Consider the following 18,777-nt stretch of genomic DNA (forward strand, 5'->3'; position numbering starts at 1 on the left):
TTTTTATTTCATGTGCATTGGTGTTTTGCCTGCATGTATGTATGTCTGTGTGAGGGTGTTAGATCCTCTGGTGCTGGACTTAGACAATTGTGAGCTGCTGAGAGTTTAACCTGAGTCCTCTGGTAACTACTCAACCATCTCTTCAGCCCTCTGTTCAGTTCTGGGAAGAATTCAGCTGAAGGAAACAATTTCAGCAGAAGTTTACTGAGGAATGTAGTCAAAGCAAGCTCTCTAGACAGACTGAAGTGGGCTGTGCTGCTGTGGGTATAGGCACAATGGCTTCCATTGGAGTTTTTAAGCATTTTATAAATATGTATGAGGTTTGTGGCATATGTATCAGATAATATGATCCTTTTCCCCTTTCAAGTCAAAGTAAATGTGAAAGTGCCTTTTAAAGCATTTTCCCCATGAAACTCTTGCAAAGCTGACAAATAAGGGTTGGAGGGTATCAGAGCTACAACCTAAACATGCAGTGAAGCTGGCCGAATCACGGATGGAGACCCTTCAACAGCACCATGTGTACAGCTGGGAAAGTGGCCTGGTGCTTTAGTTTCTGATCCTGATACTTCCTTGGGTCCATCACATTTCAATCCCAGCCTAAACAGCAGACAGGGTGGGGGTCAGGGTTTCCTTTAAAAAAAAATTATCTAGGGTTTCATGTACTTCAGGCCTGCCTTAAATTCACTATGTAACCAAAGATGACCTTGAATTCCTGAGCCTCCTGCTTCTATTTCCCAAATCCAGAGATTAGGATGTTCACATCACTATCCCAGTATAGCTGTTTTCCTAATTCCTATGAACTCTCCTGATATATATAGTGAATGAAGATAGGAAGATCCTTCAAATGGTGAGGGTTGTCTGCAGCAGCAACATGCTGTTCCTAAAGACTGCACATTTCCTAACCTTGGAAAAGGCCCAGCTCTGGGTTGATGAATACACAGCCTGAAGGCATCTACCAGGCCTGAGATGGCAAACATGGTACTGGCAGACCTTGCCCTTCCTCCTCTTGCTAAGAACCGATTACATTCCTAAAGCTAGCCACTGAGGTTTGTTGCGCTATTTGTCCACTTCCTGAGGCTAACCACTAAGGTCCAGCTATCAAAATCCACCCCCCACCTTGGTTCACCTAGTTAGCATGCCCCATAAAATAAACTTATCCTAAAGGGGTTTCCCCTTTTACCTTTATAAACTGCCATTTGCCAATATGCCAAGTCTTTCTCTTCTCTATCCAGAAGCAGTCCTTTGTCCCTCCGGGGCAAATAACCCTTCCCCCTCTCCCTCCTTTTCACTTCTTCTTCTTGCTCTATCTCCTGTCTTTGTCTCTTATTCCCTGCCCTTTTATTTGTCACTCTCTTCTGAGAACTTTGTGTGTCCTGTGCCAGTTCCTGTCCTTGCACAGCCTATGTGAGGTCCCAACTTGACACCAAGACCCTTTTAAGAACATCCCAGAAGCTGCAGTGCTGCTCTGGTCAACATATTTCATCTCTAACTCCTTCATACAGGTGAATGCTAGGAAGTGCCTACAGCGGCCCGGCTGGGATGCAACCAGTTGAACTGGGACAGAAGCTGGGGCATAGCACTTGATACCAAAACCTGTTTTTCTTCTATTATGCTCTACCTAAGGTCATGTTTGCCAGCTGCTCCACCCTGACCGCTGTAAAAGAGGCACCTGCTCCCAAGCACAAACCTTCCAGCTACTAATATTATCCAAGGTTTAACTGGAGCCCCAAGCACTAAACACAGACTTGTTTCTGGTCTTTCTAGACTTCTCAGTTCTGACCCTGATAGAGCTTGTTGCCTACAGGCAAGCACTCTCTCTCCATGAACAGAGCAGACAGTTTATAATTACAAGATTATTAAGCCAGTATGGCTTGGTGCAGACCTGTAATCTGAGCAGCAAGACGCTAAAACAGGAATATCTCCAGTTCAAGTCCAGCCTTGGACTACACAGTGTGCTCTAGGCCAGCCTGGGTTTCCCAGATGGGAGAGAGAAAATGGGACAGCAATTTCCTGTAGGTTATCACTCAGGGCTTGACTTTAGCTGAGAAAGAGTACAAACACACACTACTTCTATGCAGGATCCATGAGGATGGGACCCGCTAGCTCTCCCATCCTGAGGGATAGGTGTGAGACTGGCCATGGGCCGGCAACGGTATGCTGGCGAGTCCGGTGGGTAAGCCCGATGCTCCCTGCGCAAAGCCTGGGGTTCCTACCCCACACTGCAGGACCCTAACGCTGAGATCTGGGGAAGGATTGCGGAGGGGTGGAGGAGGCGCGGAGTTGTCCGAGCGTCCGCGCATGCGCCTGCCGCGCCCGACTTCGAAATTGGAACCGGGAGAAACCAGTGGCGCCGCTGGACCTCCCTGAGTGAAGGAGAACGGCGCGTGCGCCCGCTTGTGGGCGGAGCCTGGGCGCGGCAGGGGCGGGGCCTGTCGTCACGCGCAGCCCCGCCCCTCGGTCTCCGGGAGGCGGCAACCGCTACTCCCTGTCTCTTCCCGGTTGTCGGGGACTGCTTCACCTCAGTTCTCGGTGACTATGGGGGACCCCAGCAAGCAGGACATCCTGGCCATCTTCAAGCGCCTGCGCTCGGTGCCCACTAACAAGGTAACGGCCGCAGGCGGGCTCGGGACCCCGCGGCCCGCCGGACCCCGGTGTGGCCGCGGCCGTGGGAGGAGCCGCCCGGCCTGTGACACGTCGCACTGTGGGCCTGGCAGCCGCCGCTCCCCAACCTTCGTCAGCAAGGGACGGAAAAGGGGGCGCCCACCAGGGGCTTAGCGACGGAGTACTGGGTCCTGCGAGTACCTGGCCAGAGGCCCTGGGGCACAGGGACCGGAGGATGTCCAGGACTAAAAGGCAGAGAGCCTGGGGTCACAGGACTCGGGCATGGACATCTGGGATGTCTAGTATCCGAGGGCAGAGCGCCTGGGGTCACAGGGAGGGCTGGGACATGGATAGTTGGGGTGTCCGCCACCAGAGGCCAGAGCACCTGGGGATAGACATAAGACTGGGGCATAGACATCTGGAAAAGGAGACCAGTGCATCTCAGGGCAGAGAGAGGACTGGGGTATGGACCTCTAGGAGTGTCCAGGTTACCCAGACGCCAGACTACGTGGGGGCTTAAGAGAGAAGGCTAGTTCATGGCATCTAGGGGTGCCTAGGTCTGGAGACCAGAGCACCTTGACCCAGAAGCACAGACATGGTGGGGTGGAGGAAACAGATGTTGGAAGTGTGTAGCTGGGCTCTGAGAAGGCTGGAGAGGCAGAGTTCACTCCTTCTGGCCTTTGTGAACGAAGGTAAAAATTCCAGGAACCTAGACCCAGGGGTCAGAACTCTAAGTGGTGCTAAGTTCTGGGAAAGAAGGGCTTCTCCCCCACCATGGACCTTTGTCTTGAGTGTTCTTCAGGGCTGGGGACCTGTTGGATTTTTGTCACCATTGTTCTTTGGTGGCAGCCTGTTTCCCAGTCCAGTAGAGCTAAGGTTCTCTGCCCTGGTTGCCAGCTCTCTGGGTTCCTGAGGAAGCTCACTAAAACTCACGTTCATCCCTCTGGAGGTTGAGGTCTGTCCCTACAATTTTTCCTTCCCCTTAATGTGTACCCCCTACACACACACACCCCACCACCACCACTGGGCCTTATAACTTTTAGCATGTGGCTGGCAGTGTTGTTTTGATACACAGGGTTAAGGTGATCACTTCCTTAGGATGACGGAGTAGGGTGGAACCCGAGGAGTGCAAAGGGCTGTCGTGTCACTGTGGACTCTCCCCACCCCTCTCCAAGTTCCATCTGGTCGCCACCTTCACCTCTGAGGAACCATCTGTTAACGGGCACAGCCACGATTACAGAGTCCTGAATGGCTGGCATAGAAAGTTCCAGCACGTCACAAAATTCAGGCTTTTTTTTTTTTTTTTTTGTCTTGATGGTGGAAGGGAGCCCTAGCTTGTTATAGCCTTATGATGAAGGAAATGGTTAAACGGGGGTGATAATGTCAGGTGGGTATAAGGAAGAAGAGCTGGCTTCCAGCCACTGCATTGTCCAGTGTCTGTCGCTTTGCTGTTTTCTTGGTTTTTGGATTTTGTTTTTTGTTTTTTTTTTTTTTTCAAATTTAGATGGATCTGTGTGTAGCAAGGACTTGCTTATTACCACACAAGATTGGATCTACAGCTGGCAGGGTGGGAAAGTGCGTATGCTGCCACTTTCTCTGTGTTGCACGCCAGTGTGTATTCCCTTCAAATGTATCAAAAAGACCACTGCTAAATAACAAAACAAAAAGCAAGAAGCAACAACAACAACAAAATAAAGGGAAGACGCTCCTTTTACATCAATACCAGCAGAGGAGCCCACGGGGGCTTGCTTGTGTATTAAAATGTTAGTTGGGTACAGTAGCAGATGGCGTGACCCCAGCACTTGGGAGGTGAAAGCAAGAAGAACAAAAGTTCAAAGGCAGCCTCCACTACAGAGCAACTTCTAAGCCAGCCTTAGACTACATTAGACTACTTCTCAAAAAAAAAAAAAAGTAAAATTATTGTCCAGCTGGCCATGAGGTATGTAGTGGTTTTTTGATTAGTATGTGTTACAAAGCAACACAAAATGCCTCAAAATGTAAACACCCAGACACACACGAAAGCCTGGTCAGACACTAAACTATATGAATGCAGCCCTTTTTTTTTTTTTTTCATTTTATTCTGAAGAACACACCTATTGAAACTTTATGTTCTATAATATGATTTCTTTTTAAAAATTATTGATTTTAAATATATGAGTACTCTGTCTCTGTCTTCAGACACATCAGAAGAGAACATTAGACCCCATTACAGATGGTTGTGAGCCACCATGTGGTTGCTGGGATTTGAACTCAGGACCTCTGGAAGAGTAGTCAGTGCTCTTAACCACTGAACCATCTCTCTTGTGATATGATTTCTAAAGCAAGATTCCAAAGTAGCTTCTGGTCATGTCTCATGGCACTGGCTTTCCTTTCTGGTCGTGACTTGAAGCCCTTGCTGACTGGATGGCTCCAAGCCCTTGCTGACTGGATGGATTTGACGTGAAAGTGGTGAAACTAGTTTCTGGTTTTGTGAGACGGGGTCTCTCTGTGTATCCCTAGATGTCCTGGAATCCACTCTGTAGACCAGGCTAGCCTCAAACTCACAGAGATTTGCCTGCCGCTGCCTCTGCTTCCGCAGTGATGGGATTAAAGCTGTGCCCCACCACGCCCTGCTGGTGAAAACTAGTTCTAATGACTAGAAGGACCGGGCAACAATAAGCTCCACCCTTCTAGTGTAGTGCTGGGGTTTGAACCTAGGACCTGTGTACTCTAGACAGGTACTTTGCCATTGAGCAATACCTTCAGTTCGTTCGTCCGTCCTTCCTTCCTTCCTTCCTTCCTTCCTTCCTTCCTTCCTTTCTTTTTCTCTTCTCTTCTCTTCTCTTCTCTTCTCTTCTCTTCTCTTCTCTTCTCTTCTCTTCTCTTCTCTCCCCTTCCCTCCCCTCCCCTTCCCTCCCCTCCCCTCCCCTCCCCTCCCCTCCCCTCCCCTCCCCTCCCCTCCCCTCCCCTCCCCTCCCCTCCCCTCCCCTCCCCTCCCCTCCCCTCCCCTCCCCTCTTCTTTTCTTTTCCTTTCTTTTCTCTTTGAGACAGGTTTTTCCTGTGTAGCCCAGGCCAGCTTTGAACTCACTATATAACCCTAGGCTGGCCTTGAATTTTGCAGTCCTTGCCACAGCTTTCTGAATGACAAAATTATGAGATGAGGATGGCTTCAAGCCATCCAGTCATCATGCCTAGCTTAACAGCACTCTTAAAATGCTTGAGGCAGGAGGATTGCCAAATTCAAGGTTAGACCATATAACAAGGTTCTTTCACAAATGAAAATTAAAAACAACAACAAAAAAATAAGTGCATTGTAAAGACTCATCTGGGGTTGTAAGGACGGACCCTCTAAGTAAAATTTTTGCTCTGATAAGGCTGGAAGCGTGATACCTGCTTCACACTTAATTTCAGTACCTGGAAGGAAAGGCAAGGAGGGTTGGGATGTCAGATTTACCCACAACTACAGAACAAGTGTGACCCAGGCTGAGTTACAGGAGACCCTGTCTAAACAGGGGGAGAGATTGTCAAAAAAAAGGGGAGGCTCAAAAATACGTTGTCAGAAAAGCAACAGGAACACAGCTAGGTCTCCTTTTATCTGGAATCCACTGTCCGTTCCCTTGGATCTAATGATGGTCTGCTTGGATGAAAGGTCTGGTCTTGCAGGCTGGTTTCTGTACTGGGCTGCTCCTTGGGTCGGTCAGCACCCATTGGTTCCGGTGCTGTGTAAAGCACTGCAGACTTTTACACTGGAGGTAGAGACACGGCCCGTGCCTTCAGGGAGCCTGCAGTAGGGGTAGAAAATGGAAGGGACAGGGCTGGAGAGACAGATCAGCAGTGAAGAGCGTGTGCTGCCTTTGCAAAGGATTTGAGTGAGTTCCTAGCACCGACGGCAGGTGGCCTACTGCCACTTGTAATCCCCATTCCAGGGGCTGTACCTCTGGATTCAGAGGGCAGCTGCCATACCCACACATACCCACACGATTAGAAAAAAAAAAAAAAATATATATATATATATATATACACATAAAGTAGATGGGGATGCTGGAAAGATGGCTCAGTGGTTAAGAACTTATGTCTCCAACACAGGGCCTGGGTTTGGTTCCTGGTACCCAGGTGATTACGCAGAACCACTCAGAACCATCCATTAACTCCAGCTCCTGAGGACCCAATGCCCTCTGCTGGTGTCGGTGGACACCAGACACACATGTGGTATACAGATACACATATAGGCAAAACACTTAATTTCATTTTTAAAAGTAGATGAAGAACTTTGTGATGCTGTGCTAACGCGGGGGAGACATCTGCTTCCTACGTTTCTCATTTTCGTTCTGTTCTGAAATAAGGTTTCAGGTATCCCAGGCTGGCCTCCCGTGCTCTGTGTAGCTAAAGACAACCTTGAACTCCTGGTCCCCCTAAATCCACTGCCCAGGCATGCCCCACCGTTCTGAGAGATTTCCCAGGTGTCACAGTCAGTGAGGCTGCTGAGGTGATAAACCCTTTCCTTCAGGTTTTTGTGAAGGCTTTGTGAAGTGTTAGCTGCCATTTCCGTAAGAAAGTTCTCATTATCGGGCTAAATGCTGTCAGCTAATAAGCTGTTTCTCTTCCCCTTCTACGAACTGAATTCTCCTTAGAAAACCATATTTTTTGTATGGGATCACCTATCAAAGCAGAGCAGACCCCATTTCGTGTCTCCCTTCCCCTGTAGTTCAGCTTGCCTGCCCTAGACTGTGCACAGCAAACTCCTGCCTCCTCCCCTCTTCTCCGGGGCCTGCATTGGACACCTTGTTTGATATGCTAACCTAAAGCCATGAGATCACATGATGAGTTGTCTCTCCCTAGAGCAGTGGGCACCAAGGACCCGCACAGGATAGGAAGTGCATGGTAAAGTCAGGTGAGCAGCACTGACTTCCCCTCCGGGCAGCTCCTGACTTCCAGAGCTGGTGCCCAAGCACTGTTTGGTGTCTGTGTCCGTCTCTCCCCACACAGTGAGTGCCCCAGAGGCTAGCACGAGGCCTGGCAGAGACTGGGTCTCAGTATGCACTGCTGGATTCTATGATGGCATCCATGCCTTTGTACTTTGGCTCCTGTCATAGTGTCTGACACGTAGCAGGCAGTCAGAGAACACCACAGTGAGTCACTAGCCAGCTGATCTCCATACCCGATGTCACTCCACATCCACTGAGCCCAGCTGGTGGTGGCTTTTAGCAGCTTGTAGTTTTTCCTTTCCCAAGGCCAGAAGCAGCAATTTCCTCAGGGTACTTTTTACTTTATAAACTGTATATAGAGTGAGCTGGGTTCTGAAAAAGAGACAATTTTCCTGCTTGTGAGAATTTTGTGATTGCTATTCTGACTTGAATTAACATGATGTCTATGGAAGGCACTATGTATGTATGTATTTATTTTGGGTGTACAGAGTCACATGAGTACCATGGTGTGTGTGCATTCCATGACCTGCTTGAGTGGGTCAGAGGACAACTTAAGGGATTCATTTCTTCCATTATGTAAGATCCAAGGATTGAACTCGGGTCATCAAAGCTTGGCCACAGCGTCTTTACCCACTGAGCCCTCTGGGTGGCCCAGCAAGTGTTTTCTCTCATCATTGTTGAAGGAAGGGTCTGTTGACAGTTTTTGAGCTGGCAATAATTGGTGTATTGTTGTTAGCTTGGCTTACAAAGGTTTGCTAAGTGCTTAGGAGGAAGGAATATGGGGTCAAGGTCCGTGGGAGCTAAATACCCAGAGCTGTTCAGCCAGCACTAAGCACCTGTGCTAACAGAGAAAGCAGGTTACAGGAAAGGCCTAGCCCTGCAGGAGCTCTCGGTGCCTACAGAGCAGAGGCCACTGCTGAGGTGACTTGTGATTCTAATTGTTCTCAAAGTGTCCTGTTTCAGAGAGGAACGCTGGACTAGCCCTCCAAACTTAGCGTCTACACCCACGTGGGTTCAGAGTTTAGGACTGGGGAGTGACTTAGCTGGCTGGGTGTGCCCTGTCTGTGACACAGCAACGGTCATTTGAGCAGTGTGGTGTGGTCCAGCGGTTCAGCTAGGGCCTTAGCACTTGAGCCTCTGCCCAGGGCTATCTGAGTCTCCTGAAGAAACCTTAGCTGTTTTCTCCCAAGAGGTAGTGACCCAGGGGCAACGAGGCTGTGGTGTCTTAGCCTAATCTCAAAAGTAGTCTACAAAGTGAATTCCAGGACAGCCAGGGCTATACAGAGAAACCCTGTTTCGAAAAAAACAAAAACAAAACAAAACAAAAAAAAGTAGTGGGTGAGTCCTGCTGCCTCCTTCTATAAGGCACCTTGGTAAAGTGAGAGATTGTGTGAGGACGTGACTATTAAGAGGTGAGGGATGACGGGGCATCTGACAGACAAGACTCACACCCAGGAGCCTGCCATGTAGGATACAGCCACTGCCCAGGTGATGGTGTGGGACTGTGTCCCAGCAGAGCCTTGTCCCTCATAGGCATGAATTTATGTGGCAAGGGTCCCTACTGAGTCTTCAAAGACAGCAGCGTTTGGCCTGGATCTATAGTCTTTTTACTCTAATTATCATAGTTATAGATCATTATTATAATGAGAGAAACTTAAGAGTTTTGAAAACCTAGGTGGAATCCTTTCTCTTACTCTGTGTGTGTCCATGTGGATGTGTGGGCACACGTGTGCTGGAATATAAACGTGTGGGCACATGTGTGTGTGGAGGCCAGAAGACAATCTCAGCTGTCATTCCTCAGATGCCATCTACCTTGTTTCTCTGAGGCAGATTCTCTCACGGGCTTGGAACTTGGCAAGCAGATCATCTGCCTGTCTCTGCCCACTATGCGATATGCAGCCACCGCCAGCTGTCCTCTACCCTCCCCTAGGGGCCCTAGGGACGGACCACAGGTCTTCATGCCTGCAAGACCAGCACTTTGTGGACTGAGAGTTTCCCAAGCCTCTGGGTGACACACTGGCTTAAAAGTGTGACAGCTGAGCCACCTTCCCATCAGCCTTGTACTCTTGCCTCCTGGGTGAGGCCCCTGCTAATGCCAGTTAGTCCTCAACCAAGTCTAATGACTGTTTGTTCTTTCAGGTGTGTTTTGACTGTGGTGCCAAAAATCCCAGCTGGGCCAGCATAAGCTATGGGGTGTTTCTCTGCATCGACTGCTCAGGATCACACCGGTCGCTCGGGGTTCACTTGAGTTTTATTCGGTAAGTGAACTCTCCCCGCTGGCTGATTGGTACCTGGATGTCTCCCTAGGAGTAATGCAAAGGAGAATGGGTTAGTTTGGCTCTCGGTTTGAGGGTGCGGTCCACCACAGCAGCAGGAGCGACCTGACTGCCCCCATAACATCCAAGTTGGGGGCAGATCTGAATGCTGCTGTTCAGCTCAATTTCCCAGCCTGGGGATGGCACAGCCCACGTTCATGGTGGGTCTTCCCCAGTTAAACCTGCCCGGAAACTCCCTAACAGGGACACTCCACGTTTGCTTTCCCATGTGGTGCGGAAGCCAGTCAAACTGGCAGTGAAAATGAACCACCCGTGGGCTTGGAGACAGGCTGCTGCTCCCGAGGTGCTGAGTTCAGTGCACAGCACTCACGTGGCGGCTCACAACCATCTATACCTGCATCCCTCGTGTGCTGTGCAGATGCTCATGCAGACAGCACTCATACACATAGAATATATGAATGATTAAAGAGAAAGGGAAGAAAGTTAACCAGGAATGTCCCTGTCTCCCCCTGTCATTGATGTTGATTTGACATCAGTAAAATGACAGGTAACCATAATCTGGGGGTTGGGGGTTAACTCTTGCATCATCTAGTGATGTGGGAAAACAGGCCATTTTCTTCTCGGGCCTCTGTGGAGATCTTGTAGAAGAAATCAAGCTCTGGTGTTGAAGACAAAGTCAGATGAGAGGTCTCAAAGCAACAGTTCCTTTTCCTCCCAGGCCTTCTAAGAAATTAAAGTACACACTCGAGAGAGAAGGGGCTTCCTGTGCACACACAAGGTTGAGAATTCACATGAAGGGTGGAGTCCTCCTCATCCAGATATGGTACCCAGCATCCTCCTCCAGCTCCCATTCCCACTGGCACTAGCAGGGCAAAGCCTGAGCGGATGAGTTGGTCCAGCTTTTGCTGGTGATGTCACATGTTTGTATAGGAAGGCCTTTCTTCCCTCTTTACCCTGGCCACTCCAGTGAGGAAATGTCCTTCCTCTTCCCACACTGTGGGCTCCAGAGAGAGGTGCAGCCCCACGGTGGGAGGGAGGGAAAAGGCCTCTGAAGTGAAGTGAAGAGAAATAATGACTAGGCAGAGGGCCAGAGTCAGACCAGAGGCCCAGCAGGATGTGCCCAGCTGCCTGGGCCTTGTCAGGGCACCTTCTGCAGGTCATCTCAGGGACTCGGGCCTCTGTTGGTGCCACTTCCTCCAGCAGCTGGCCTGTGTCCCTGCTCCTCTTCTGGGAAAGAACTGTGGCAATGATTTCTTGTCGTTGTTGTTAACTTAAGGAACATTGTCACAGTGTGACTACCATAAAGTAGCATTTATCCCTGTATGAAAAAAATCAATAGAGATGAGGCTTTTTACATAGCAGCGGAGAAACTATACAGTGATGGCTACAACATCTTCTGTCTTTAATTTTTTTTTAAATCTGTGTGAGTGTCTGTGGGTGGGTAGGGGTGTGTGTGTGCATGTATGTATGTGGTTATCTATGGAGGCCAGCAGACACCCTCCAATCTTCTAGGGCTGAAGTTACAGGCAAGTGTGTGTCACGTGGGTTCTGAGAACTGAGCTCAGTTCCTCTACAAGAGCAATAAGCATCCCGAGCCACCAGCCCACCTGAGGGCATGGTGTAGCTGGCTGGCTAACTGCATAGGTAATTACTAAGAAAAGGGAATTGCTTTGAATATTATTGCTTATTTCAAAATATCAGTCATCTTCCTTTGTCTGAGATTCTGGTTCCAGAATGTTTGGAATGTGCCATCGCATACTTGTTGTGTCTTTGGCTATTATTATTATTATTACTATTATTATTATTATTATTATTATTATTATTATTATTATTATTATTTTGTCTTTTCAAGACATCATTTCTCCATGTAGCCCTGGCTGTCCTGGAACTCACTTGGTAGACCAGGCTGGCTTCAAACCCACAGAGATCTGCCTGCCTCTGCATCCCGAGTACTTGGGATTAAAGGCATACACTGACACCACCCAGTTTATGATTTGCCTATTTTAATACTTTCATGTTCTAGTTTTCAATCTGTTCCTGTGATAAAACATATATCCAAAAGCAACTTAAGGAGAGTTCATTTTGGCTCAGGATTCTAAAGGGAGAATCCATAATGGTTTAAAAAAAAATCACAGCAGAAAATGAGGTCAGCCTGACAGCCAGAAAGCAGAGAGATCAGGAAGAGGGGCAAGGTTCTCAGAATTTAAAGCCTCTCTGACTGACATCCTCCAGCAAGGCTCCACCTCCTGAGGTGCCATAACCTTCCAGAGAGATCCACCAGCTGGGACCCAAGCCTTCCCGGCATGCAGGAGCCTGTGGTCACTGACCCAAGCCTTCCCGGCATGCAGGAGCCTGTGGTCACTGACCCAAGCCTTCACGGCACGTATGGATAGAGTTGGATGCTTGCTGTTTTGCACTGGCTTGACTTTGCACTTCGCTCACTCTTACCATCCATTCCTCCATAACCCCTTCCTTGCTGAGACTGAATAACGCTCTAGGGATCTGTAAACGCTGATTTGCTGGTCTGTCCAACCATGGGTAGACACTTGAATTGCTCCCACATGGTAGCCATGGAAATAAAGCTGCCTTGAGCATGTGTATACACTTGTCACTTTGAGAACTGTCCTGAGCCCCTTGAGGACAGCACTCAGAAGAGCTGTCAACAGCTCAGGTGATGACTATAGTCTCCTCTTGTGAGGAAGCCCCTCCTTGTCCAGAATGACTCGGCCACCGTACATCCCGCCAGCGGCACATAGGCGTCATTTCTGCTCATCTTCACCAGCATTCAGCATCTTCCTCCTCCTCTATCTCTCCTCCTCTTCCTGGCCCTTACCCTCCTGCTCCTGCTCTTCTTTTCTTTTCTTTTCTTTTCTTTTCTTTTCTTTTCTTTTCTTTTCTTTTCTTTTCTTTTCTTTTCTGTAGTGCTGAAGACTACACCAGGGGCCTCGTGCATGCTGCCTGGGTATTCTGCTGCTGAGCCAGACCCTTAGCCAAGACTCCCTCCCTCTCTCCCTCCCTCCCCCCTCTCTCGTACCAGCCATTGGGTGTGAGGTTGTTTCTCCTTGTGTTTCTGGTATGAATTTCCCAGTGATTAGCGCTCAGCACCTTCTCATGCACGATGGACCGTCTGTGTTCCTGCTTTGAAGATTTTCTGTTCCTGTTCTTGCCTGGTTTGGATTGAGTTGTTTCTTATATTGAGCTTTCAGAGTTCTTTATGTTTGCCATATATTGATGCCTTATAATAGATACAATTTGAAAATATTTCCTCCCATCTGATGGATGTATCGATTCTTTCTTTCTTTCTTTCTTTCTTTCTTTCTTTCTTTCTTTCTTTCTTTCTTTCTTTCTTTCCTAATGGATGTATCAGTACTCTTTCTTTCTGTCTGCCTGTCTGTCTGTCTGTCTGTCTGTCTTTCAGGACAGGGTTTCCTTGTGTAACCCTGGCTATCCTGGAACTCGCTCTGTAGACCAGACTGGCCTCAAACTCAGAAATCTGCCTGTCTCTGCCACCTGAGTGCTGGGATTAAAGGGGTGAGCCACCACCATCATCACCGCCGCCTGGCTCTGTTTGTTGATACACTTGTCTTTCCTGACATCCTGTTAGCATATGCCTTTTGGATCCTTGTCAAGGCACACACATCAAACCCACTGCTGTAGGTTTTCATCCTGTTCTTTCCAAGGGTTTTATGGTTTCAAATATCACATTTATGTCTTTGACCCTTTTGAGTTTTGTTTTTGTTACTTAGATAGGGTCTCACCATGTAGCGCTGTATGTCCTGGAACTCGCCATGTAGACTAGGCTGTCCTTAAACTTACAGAGATTCACTTGTCCCTGCCTCCCAAGTGCTGGGACTAAAGGTCTATGCCACCACGCCCAGTTTGAGTTAATTTTTGTTTGTGATTATAACTAATTGAATAACTTCATAGTGGGGGAGGGGCAGGGTGTGCAGATGCCCTTGGGACAGAACTGAGGACCTTGTATGTATAAGTGCCACATTAATGGATGCTAGGCAGTTGAACTGGTAGAATGTATGCTACGGTGAAGTAAATCCCCAGCCTCTTAGTACTTTTATTTTGAGACAGGTTCTCACACAGTGCCTGGGCTGGCCTTAAACTCACTCTGTGGTCCACACTGGCCGTGAACTTGTAACCTTCCATCCTCTGCCTCCTAAGATTATAGATGTGAGCCACCTGCACCACCCCTCCCCCCAGCTTCCAGACTTACTTTTGAGAATGTTTTTCCCAGATTGGTCACGAGCTGTTCATACACAGTGCCACACCCTGTCCAGAGTATAGAAAGACCGGACATGAGGCCACCCACAGCTGCCCCTCCTCTGCCTGTGCTATTCATTCCTATGGTCACCTCTGAGACTTGTGCCCATGCACAGAGTTCCAGGAAACCAGGTAGGAAGAGGACTGGCGTGGAGCCTGGACAGCGAGATCTGTTGGGCCTGTGTAGGTTCAAGCATGCGCCTTTTAAAAGTCAGATAAATGTATGAGTCACATGCTTATGGAAGATTAAAAAAATAACAAGTAAAGAACACTGAGCCAAAGGCAGCTGCCAAGGCTGTGGGCGGGAGAAAGTCCAGGGCACTCACTGCTGAGTTAAAGACCAGCCTGGTCTACATAGTGAAGTCCAGGCTAGCCAGGACTACAGAAAGACAAAATCAGACAAGCAGACAAACAAGCCATCCCAAGCCTGACACAGTGGCACATGAGAGGAACCCCAGCCCTGGGGAGTCTGAGTAGCCTAATTGACCTCAAAAGACCCAGCTCCTCGGAAGAAAAACACAAACACCTACTGTGAAAAAGTTTCAGCAGCCCCAAGTATGCAAATGAGAGACGGAAGCTCCTGCACTGGCCCCTCCCTTCTCTCTCTCTCTCTACCTCTGCCAGCCACACACATGCACACACAGACAGCTGTAGCTCTCACAGTGTGCCAAGGATGACATAGTTAAACAAGGGCAGGTTTGGTTTTTAGGTTGAATTTCATGTTAGTGATTTTTACAAAGGACAATGTAAGTTCTAAATTGTCTTTGGTTGGTAGTCAATGAAGCAAATTAGGAGTGTGAGTACAGACAAACCAGACATGATGCCTAGGCCAGCACCGGGGCAGAGCTATTCACAGGGGCGCTCAGACTCAGCCAGGTGACTGACCGCTCAAGGGATTCAAAAAAGAGCCCGAGCAGGGCCTGTGTCTCCCATTTCCTCACCTCAACGGTTAACAAGAGCACTTTTTTTTCCCTCAGCACTCGGCTTTCATAGGGCTCTGCCAAGCAGCAGCTCTTCCTGTGGCAGTGGGTGCTGCCCAAGGCTTCTGCCTGCCTGCTGGGGTGGACGTACATAGGCCTTTACCACCGGTGTCCTTTGTCTTGGGGGTCTAGAGTTCCACGGGAATCCCTGGCAGCTCAGTTTAAGAGCCTAAACAGAGCTGGAGAGATGACTCCGCAGTTAAGAGCACTTGCTCCTCTTGTAGAAGACCCAGGGTCAGCTCCCAGCACTCCCGTCAGATGGCGAAGCACCTGTGACCCCATCCATAGGCACATATGTGACATACGCAACATACATGTACATAATAAAAATAAATGTTAAAGAAAAAGAGAAGAGGATGGAAAGATAGCTCAGTGATGAGAAGTATTGGCTGTTCTTCCAGAGAACCCAGGTTTGGTTCCCAGCATGAATGTGGAGTCTCATAACTGTGTGTAGCTCTAGGTGTAGACCAGGTATACACATGGTGCACAGACACACATGTGGGTAAGGCAAACACATAGCAGTCATAGTGCTCACCCTGGGCTCCTGTCCTAACCCTTGGGGGCATTGAAACAGGGTTATGTGGAAATCTGCCAAGGCTCTGCCTCTGCCTGTGTGGATGACAGGGATAACAGGTGCACAGCACCAGGCCTGGCCACACAGAATTCCCCAAATCCCACAGCACAAGGAAATGTTTCTTGTGTTTGTTTGTTTGTTTGTTTTTGTTTTCATTTTTTAGATTTATCTATTATGTATGCAGCTTTCTTTCTGCATGTATGTCTGCAGGCCAGAAGAGGGCATCAGATCCCCTTATAGATGGTTGTGAGCCACCATGTGGTTGCTGGGAATTGAACTCAGGACCTCTGGAAGAGCAGCCACTGCTCTTAACCTCTGGGCCATCTCTCCAGCCCCGAGGGAACATTTTGAAAGCTTAGCAGTTTGATGCCAGAGACGGAGAGTTTCACATCTTGTAACCTTTGTGTTCCTCCCAGGTCCACAGAGCTGGATTCAAACTGGTCGTGGTTCCAGCTTCGATGCATGCAAGTTGGAGGGAACTCGAATGCTGTAAGTCCCCCAGACTTGCCCTTCCCTCTTCTCTTCTGAATTGTCATGTTTGGGAGGCCCTGGGGGTGTGGGGCAAGACGCAGGCTCAGTGGACGGAAGCACCAGGGGCGTGTTTGTTCAGAAGCCATTGAGTGCCTGCTGGCCTGGGAGAATGAAGAAGAGAGGACGAGCTTGAAAGCAAAAGGAGCTTCTTACCCTTCAAGGAGTGACCTCTGTGCATACACTGGAAATGTGTGTATTTGCACTAATTAGAGAGACTTAGGTCTTAAGTGGTAGACCAGAAACCTTTCCAATAGAGCCAGTGTGTGTGTGTCTTGGGGGCGGGGGCACAACAGGGTTCGTTTTCTTCAGTGGTATAGCCAGAGAATCGTTGTTCAGGCTCCGGTAAATAGCCCTGCCCCATGCTTCTGCTAGCTTCCCTAACTGGACTCAGTGGGTCACACAAAAAAGCAAGGCCAACAGAAGACATGAAAGAAGAAGGGGACTTGTGGGACAGGCGGTGACAGGAGAATGAGAGGGTAAAAAGGAGCAGAGAATGTCAGACACAGGGATGGAGTTGTCAAAGAAGAGAACGGTCTAGCCAGAAACATCTTTTGAGACACTGATGCCCCATTTGTTTCCAAATAGTGTCTGGGGTCCTTTCTGAGGTGCAATTGAACCAGATGCAAGAAATCATATGTGGTCCCATGTGGTGGCCACGCCTGATACAGGAACCCCTGACACCCAGCAAGCAGGAGCAGGAAGATCTTTGTGAGTTTGAGGCCAGCCTGGTCTATATAGGGAGTTCCAGGCTAGCCAGGACTATATGGTGAGATGCTAGAAAGAAAAAGAAACTACATTAGTATATATCTCAAAAATTATGTCTAGGCTTAAATATTTAAAATCATAATCTTTTTTTAAAGACTTATTTATTTATTATATGTAAGTACACTGTAGCTGTCTACAGACACCCCAGAAGAGGGCATCAGATCTCATTACAGATGGTTGTGAGCCACCATGTGATTGCTGGGATTTGAACTCAGGACCTTTGAAAGAGCAGACAGTGCTCTTAACTGCTGAGCTATCTCTCCAGCCCTAAAATCAAAATCTTAAGTCTAAAATATTGACTTCCAAAATGTAAAATTGACTTAGATCAGAATTTCTCAACTGTTTTTATTATTCCCAAGCATAAGGAAGACAGTAGAGTATTTCAAAGTTATGTCGGGTTCTGTATTTCCTAATGAGAAAAATTAAGAACTAAGAAACGTGATCCTGTAGCCAGGTCGTGGTGGCGCACGCCTTTAATCCCAGCACTCGGGAGGCAGAAGCAGGTGGATCTCTGAGTTCAAGGCCAGCCTGGTCTACAGAGTGAGTTCCAGGACAGCCAGGGCTACACAGAGAAACCCTGACCTTCCCCACCCCACCACCCCAAAAAAGAAAGAAAGAAAGAAAGAAAGAAAGAAAGAAAGAAAGAAAGAAAGGAAGAAAAGAAAGAAAGGAAGGAAGGAAGAGAGAGAGAGGGGGGGGAAGAAAGAGAGAAGAAGAACCCTAACTCTGAGTCGAGGCACTCTGTAGAGAAGCAGGTCAACCATGAGGTCAGAGGTCTTGTTACCGGTATTTCTGTTAATTTGCCTGCTTTCCTCTATAGTCTTCCTTCTTCCACCAACATGGGTGTGCCACCAAGGACAGCAACGCCAAGTACAACAGCCGTGCGGCTCAGCTCTACAGGGAGAAGATCAAGACTCTGGCCACCCAGGCCACCCGCAGGCACGGCACTGATGTGAGTCCTTTAGGTGACATTCACTTGGTAAAGTGTTTTGTAATTTCTCTGAAGTCTCCTGCAAGGAGCCCAGGGTATGGTGGGCCCTCATGATGAGAAGGGCTCAGCTTTGTCAATTCACATGTGACCCAGACCAGCAGGTTATTCTTCAGTGACACGGTCCAAAGTGGGAGGGCGAAAAGATAAAGAAGCTAGGGGAGCTGGGGGTTAGGTGATGTTGCACAAGCTGTGTCTTAGGCCGAGCAAGTTTACTAAGTACAGCATCTCCTACACAGACTGCAGGGCAAATGTGACAGCTCAGCAGAAGGCTGAGTGGAGCAAAATCAGCAGGAAGCTAGTCAAGCAATGCTGCACAAAGGGAACACAGGGTGTCTCAAGTGTGTCACCAACTGAGCTCACAGCAGCCTGGGGATCGATGACCACAGCCCTTTAGGGGGCAAGAGTTGCATTTTCAAGAGCTGAAGTCATAGGTCCTCTACGACTCTGGCCCCAGGCTGTCACTGAGTGATCCAGATTTTAGAAAAGGAACATTCCTTGTCCAGATCAGCCTATCCCTCAGCACGCTGGGACACTGAGGGTCACTGCTGGAGACTTTAGGTTTCTTCCAGTCTCCCTCACACAGGCCATGTCTCCATTAACTGAGCAGTGCATAGCTCTGCTTAGTGTGTTTGGAGTTAAAGATGCCTCGTTTTAAGGAGATGAGCTGGCAGACACACAGTGACATCCCAGCAGGGATGGCATCTCAGGAGGCAAAAACAGGAGGAATCCAAGCTCAAGCCCAGCCTGGGCTCTAAGACACCATCTCAGGAGACAAAAGCAAGCAGAGAAGGTGGCTCACAGCTAGGGTCTTGGCCACTCAGAAGGAAGGGGCAGGGAGAGCACATCAGTTGTGAGGCCTGTCTGACCTACATGGTGAGTTCTA

At 48.6% G+C, this 18,777-nt stretch overlaps 1 protein-coding gene across 6 annotated transcripts in view; it reads left to right on the plus strand.

Annotated features, from left to right (window-relative positions):
* The first annotated feature begins 2,436 nt into the window (after nucleotides 1-2,436).
* Nucleotides 2,437-18,777, plus strand: part of Arfgap3 (ARF GTPase activating protein 3) — a 48,544-nt gene continuing 32,203 nt past the window's right edge. For 3 of the 6 annotated variants that reach the window (XM_029469986.2, XM_029469988.2, XM_021183537.3), the window contains exons 1-4: nucleotides 2,438-2,604; nucleotides 9,645-9,763; nucleotides 16,024-16,096; nucleotides 17,724-17,855. In XM_029469986.2, coding sequence (XP_029325846.1) covers nucleotides 2,536-2,604; nucleotides 9,645-9,763; nucleotides 16,024-16,096; nucleotides 17,724-17,855 — 393 coding nt within the window. In that variant the 5' untranslated portion in view covers nucleotides 2,438-2,535. Of the gene's footprint in view, nucleotides 2,605-9,644; nucleotides 9,764-16,023; nucleotides 16,097-17,723; nucleotides 17,856-18,777 lie in introns of all 6 variants that reach the window. The other 3 variants (XM_021183534.3, XM_021183535.3, XM_029469989.2) reach the window with 2 other exon arrangements.

This window comes from Mus caroli, unplaced genomic scaffold (genome assembly GCF_978045245.1).
Source record: "Mus caroli unplaced genomic scaffold, Mus_caroli_1 scaffold_16, whole genome shotgun sequence".
Lineage (NCBI taxonomy): Eukaryota > Metazoa > Chordata > Mammalia > Rodentia > Muridae > Mus > Mus caroli.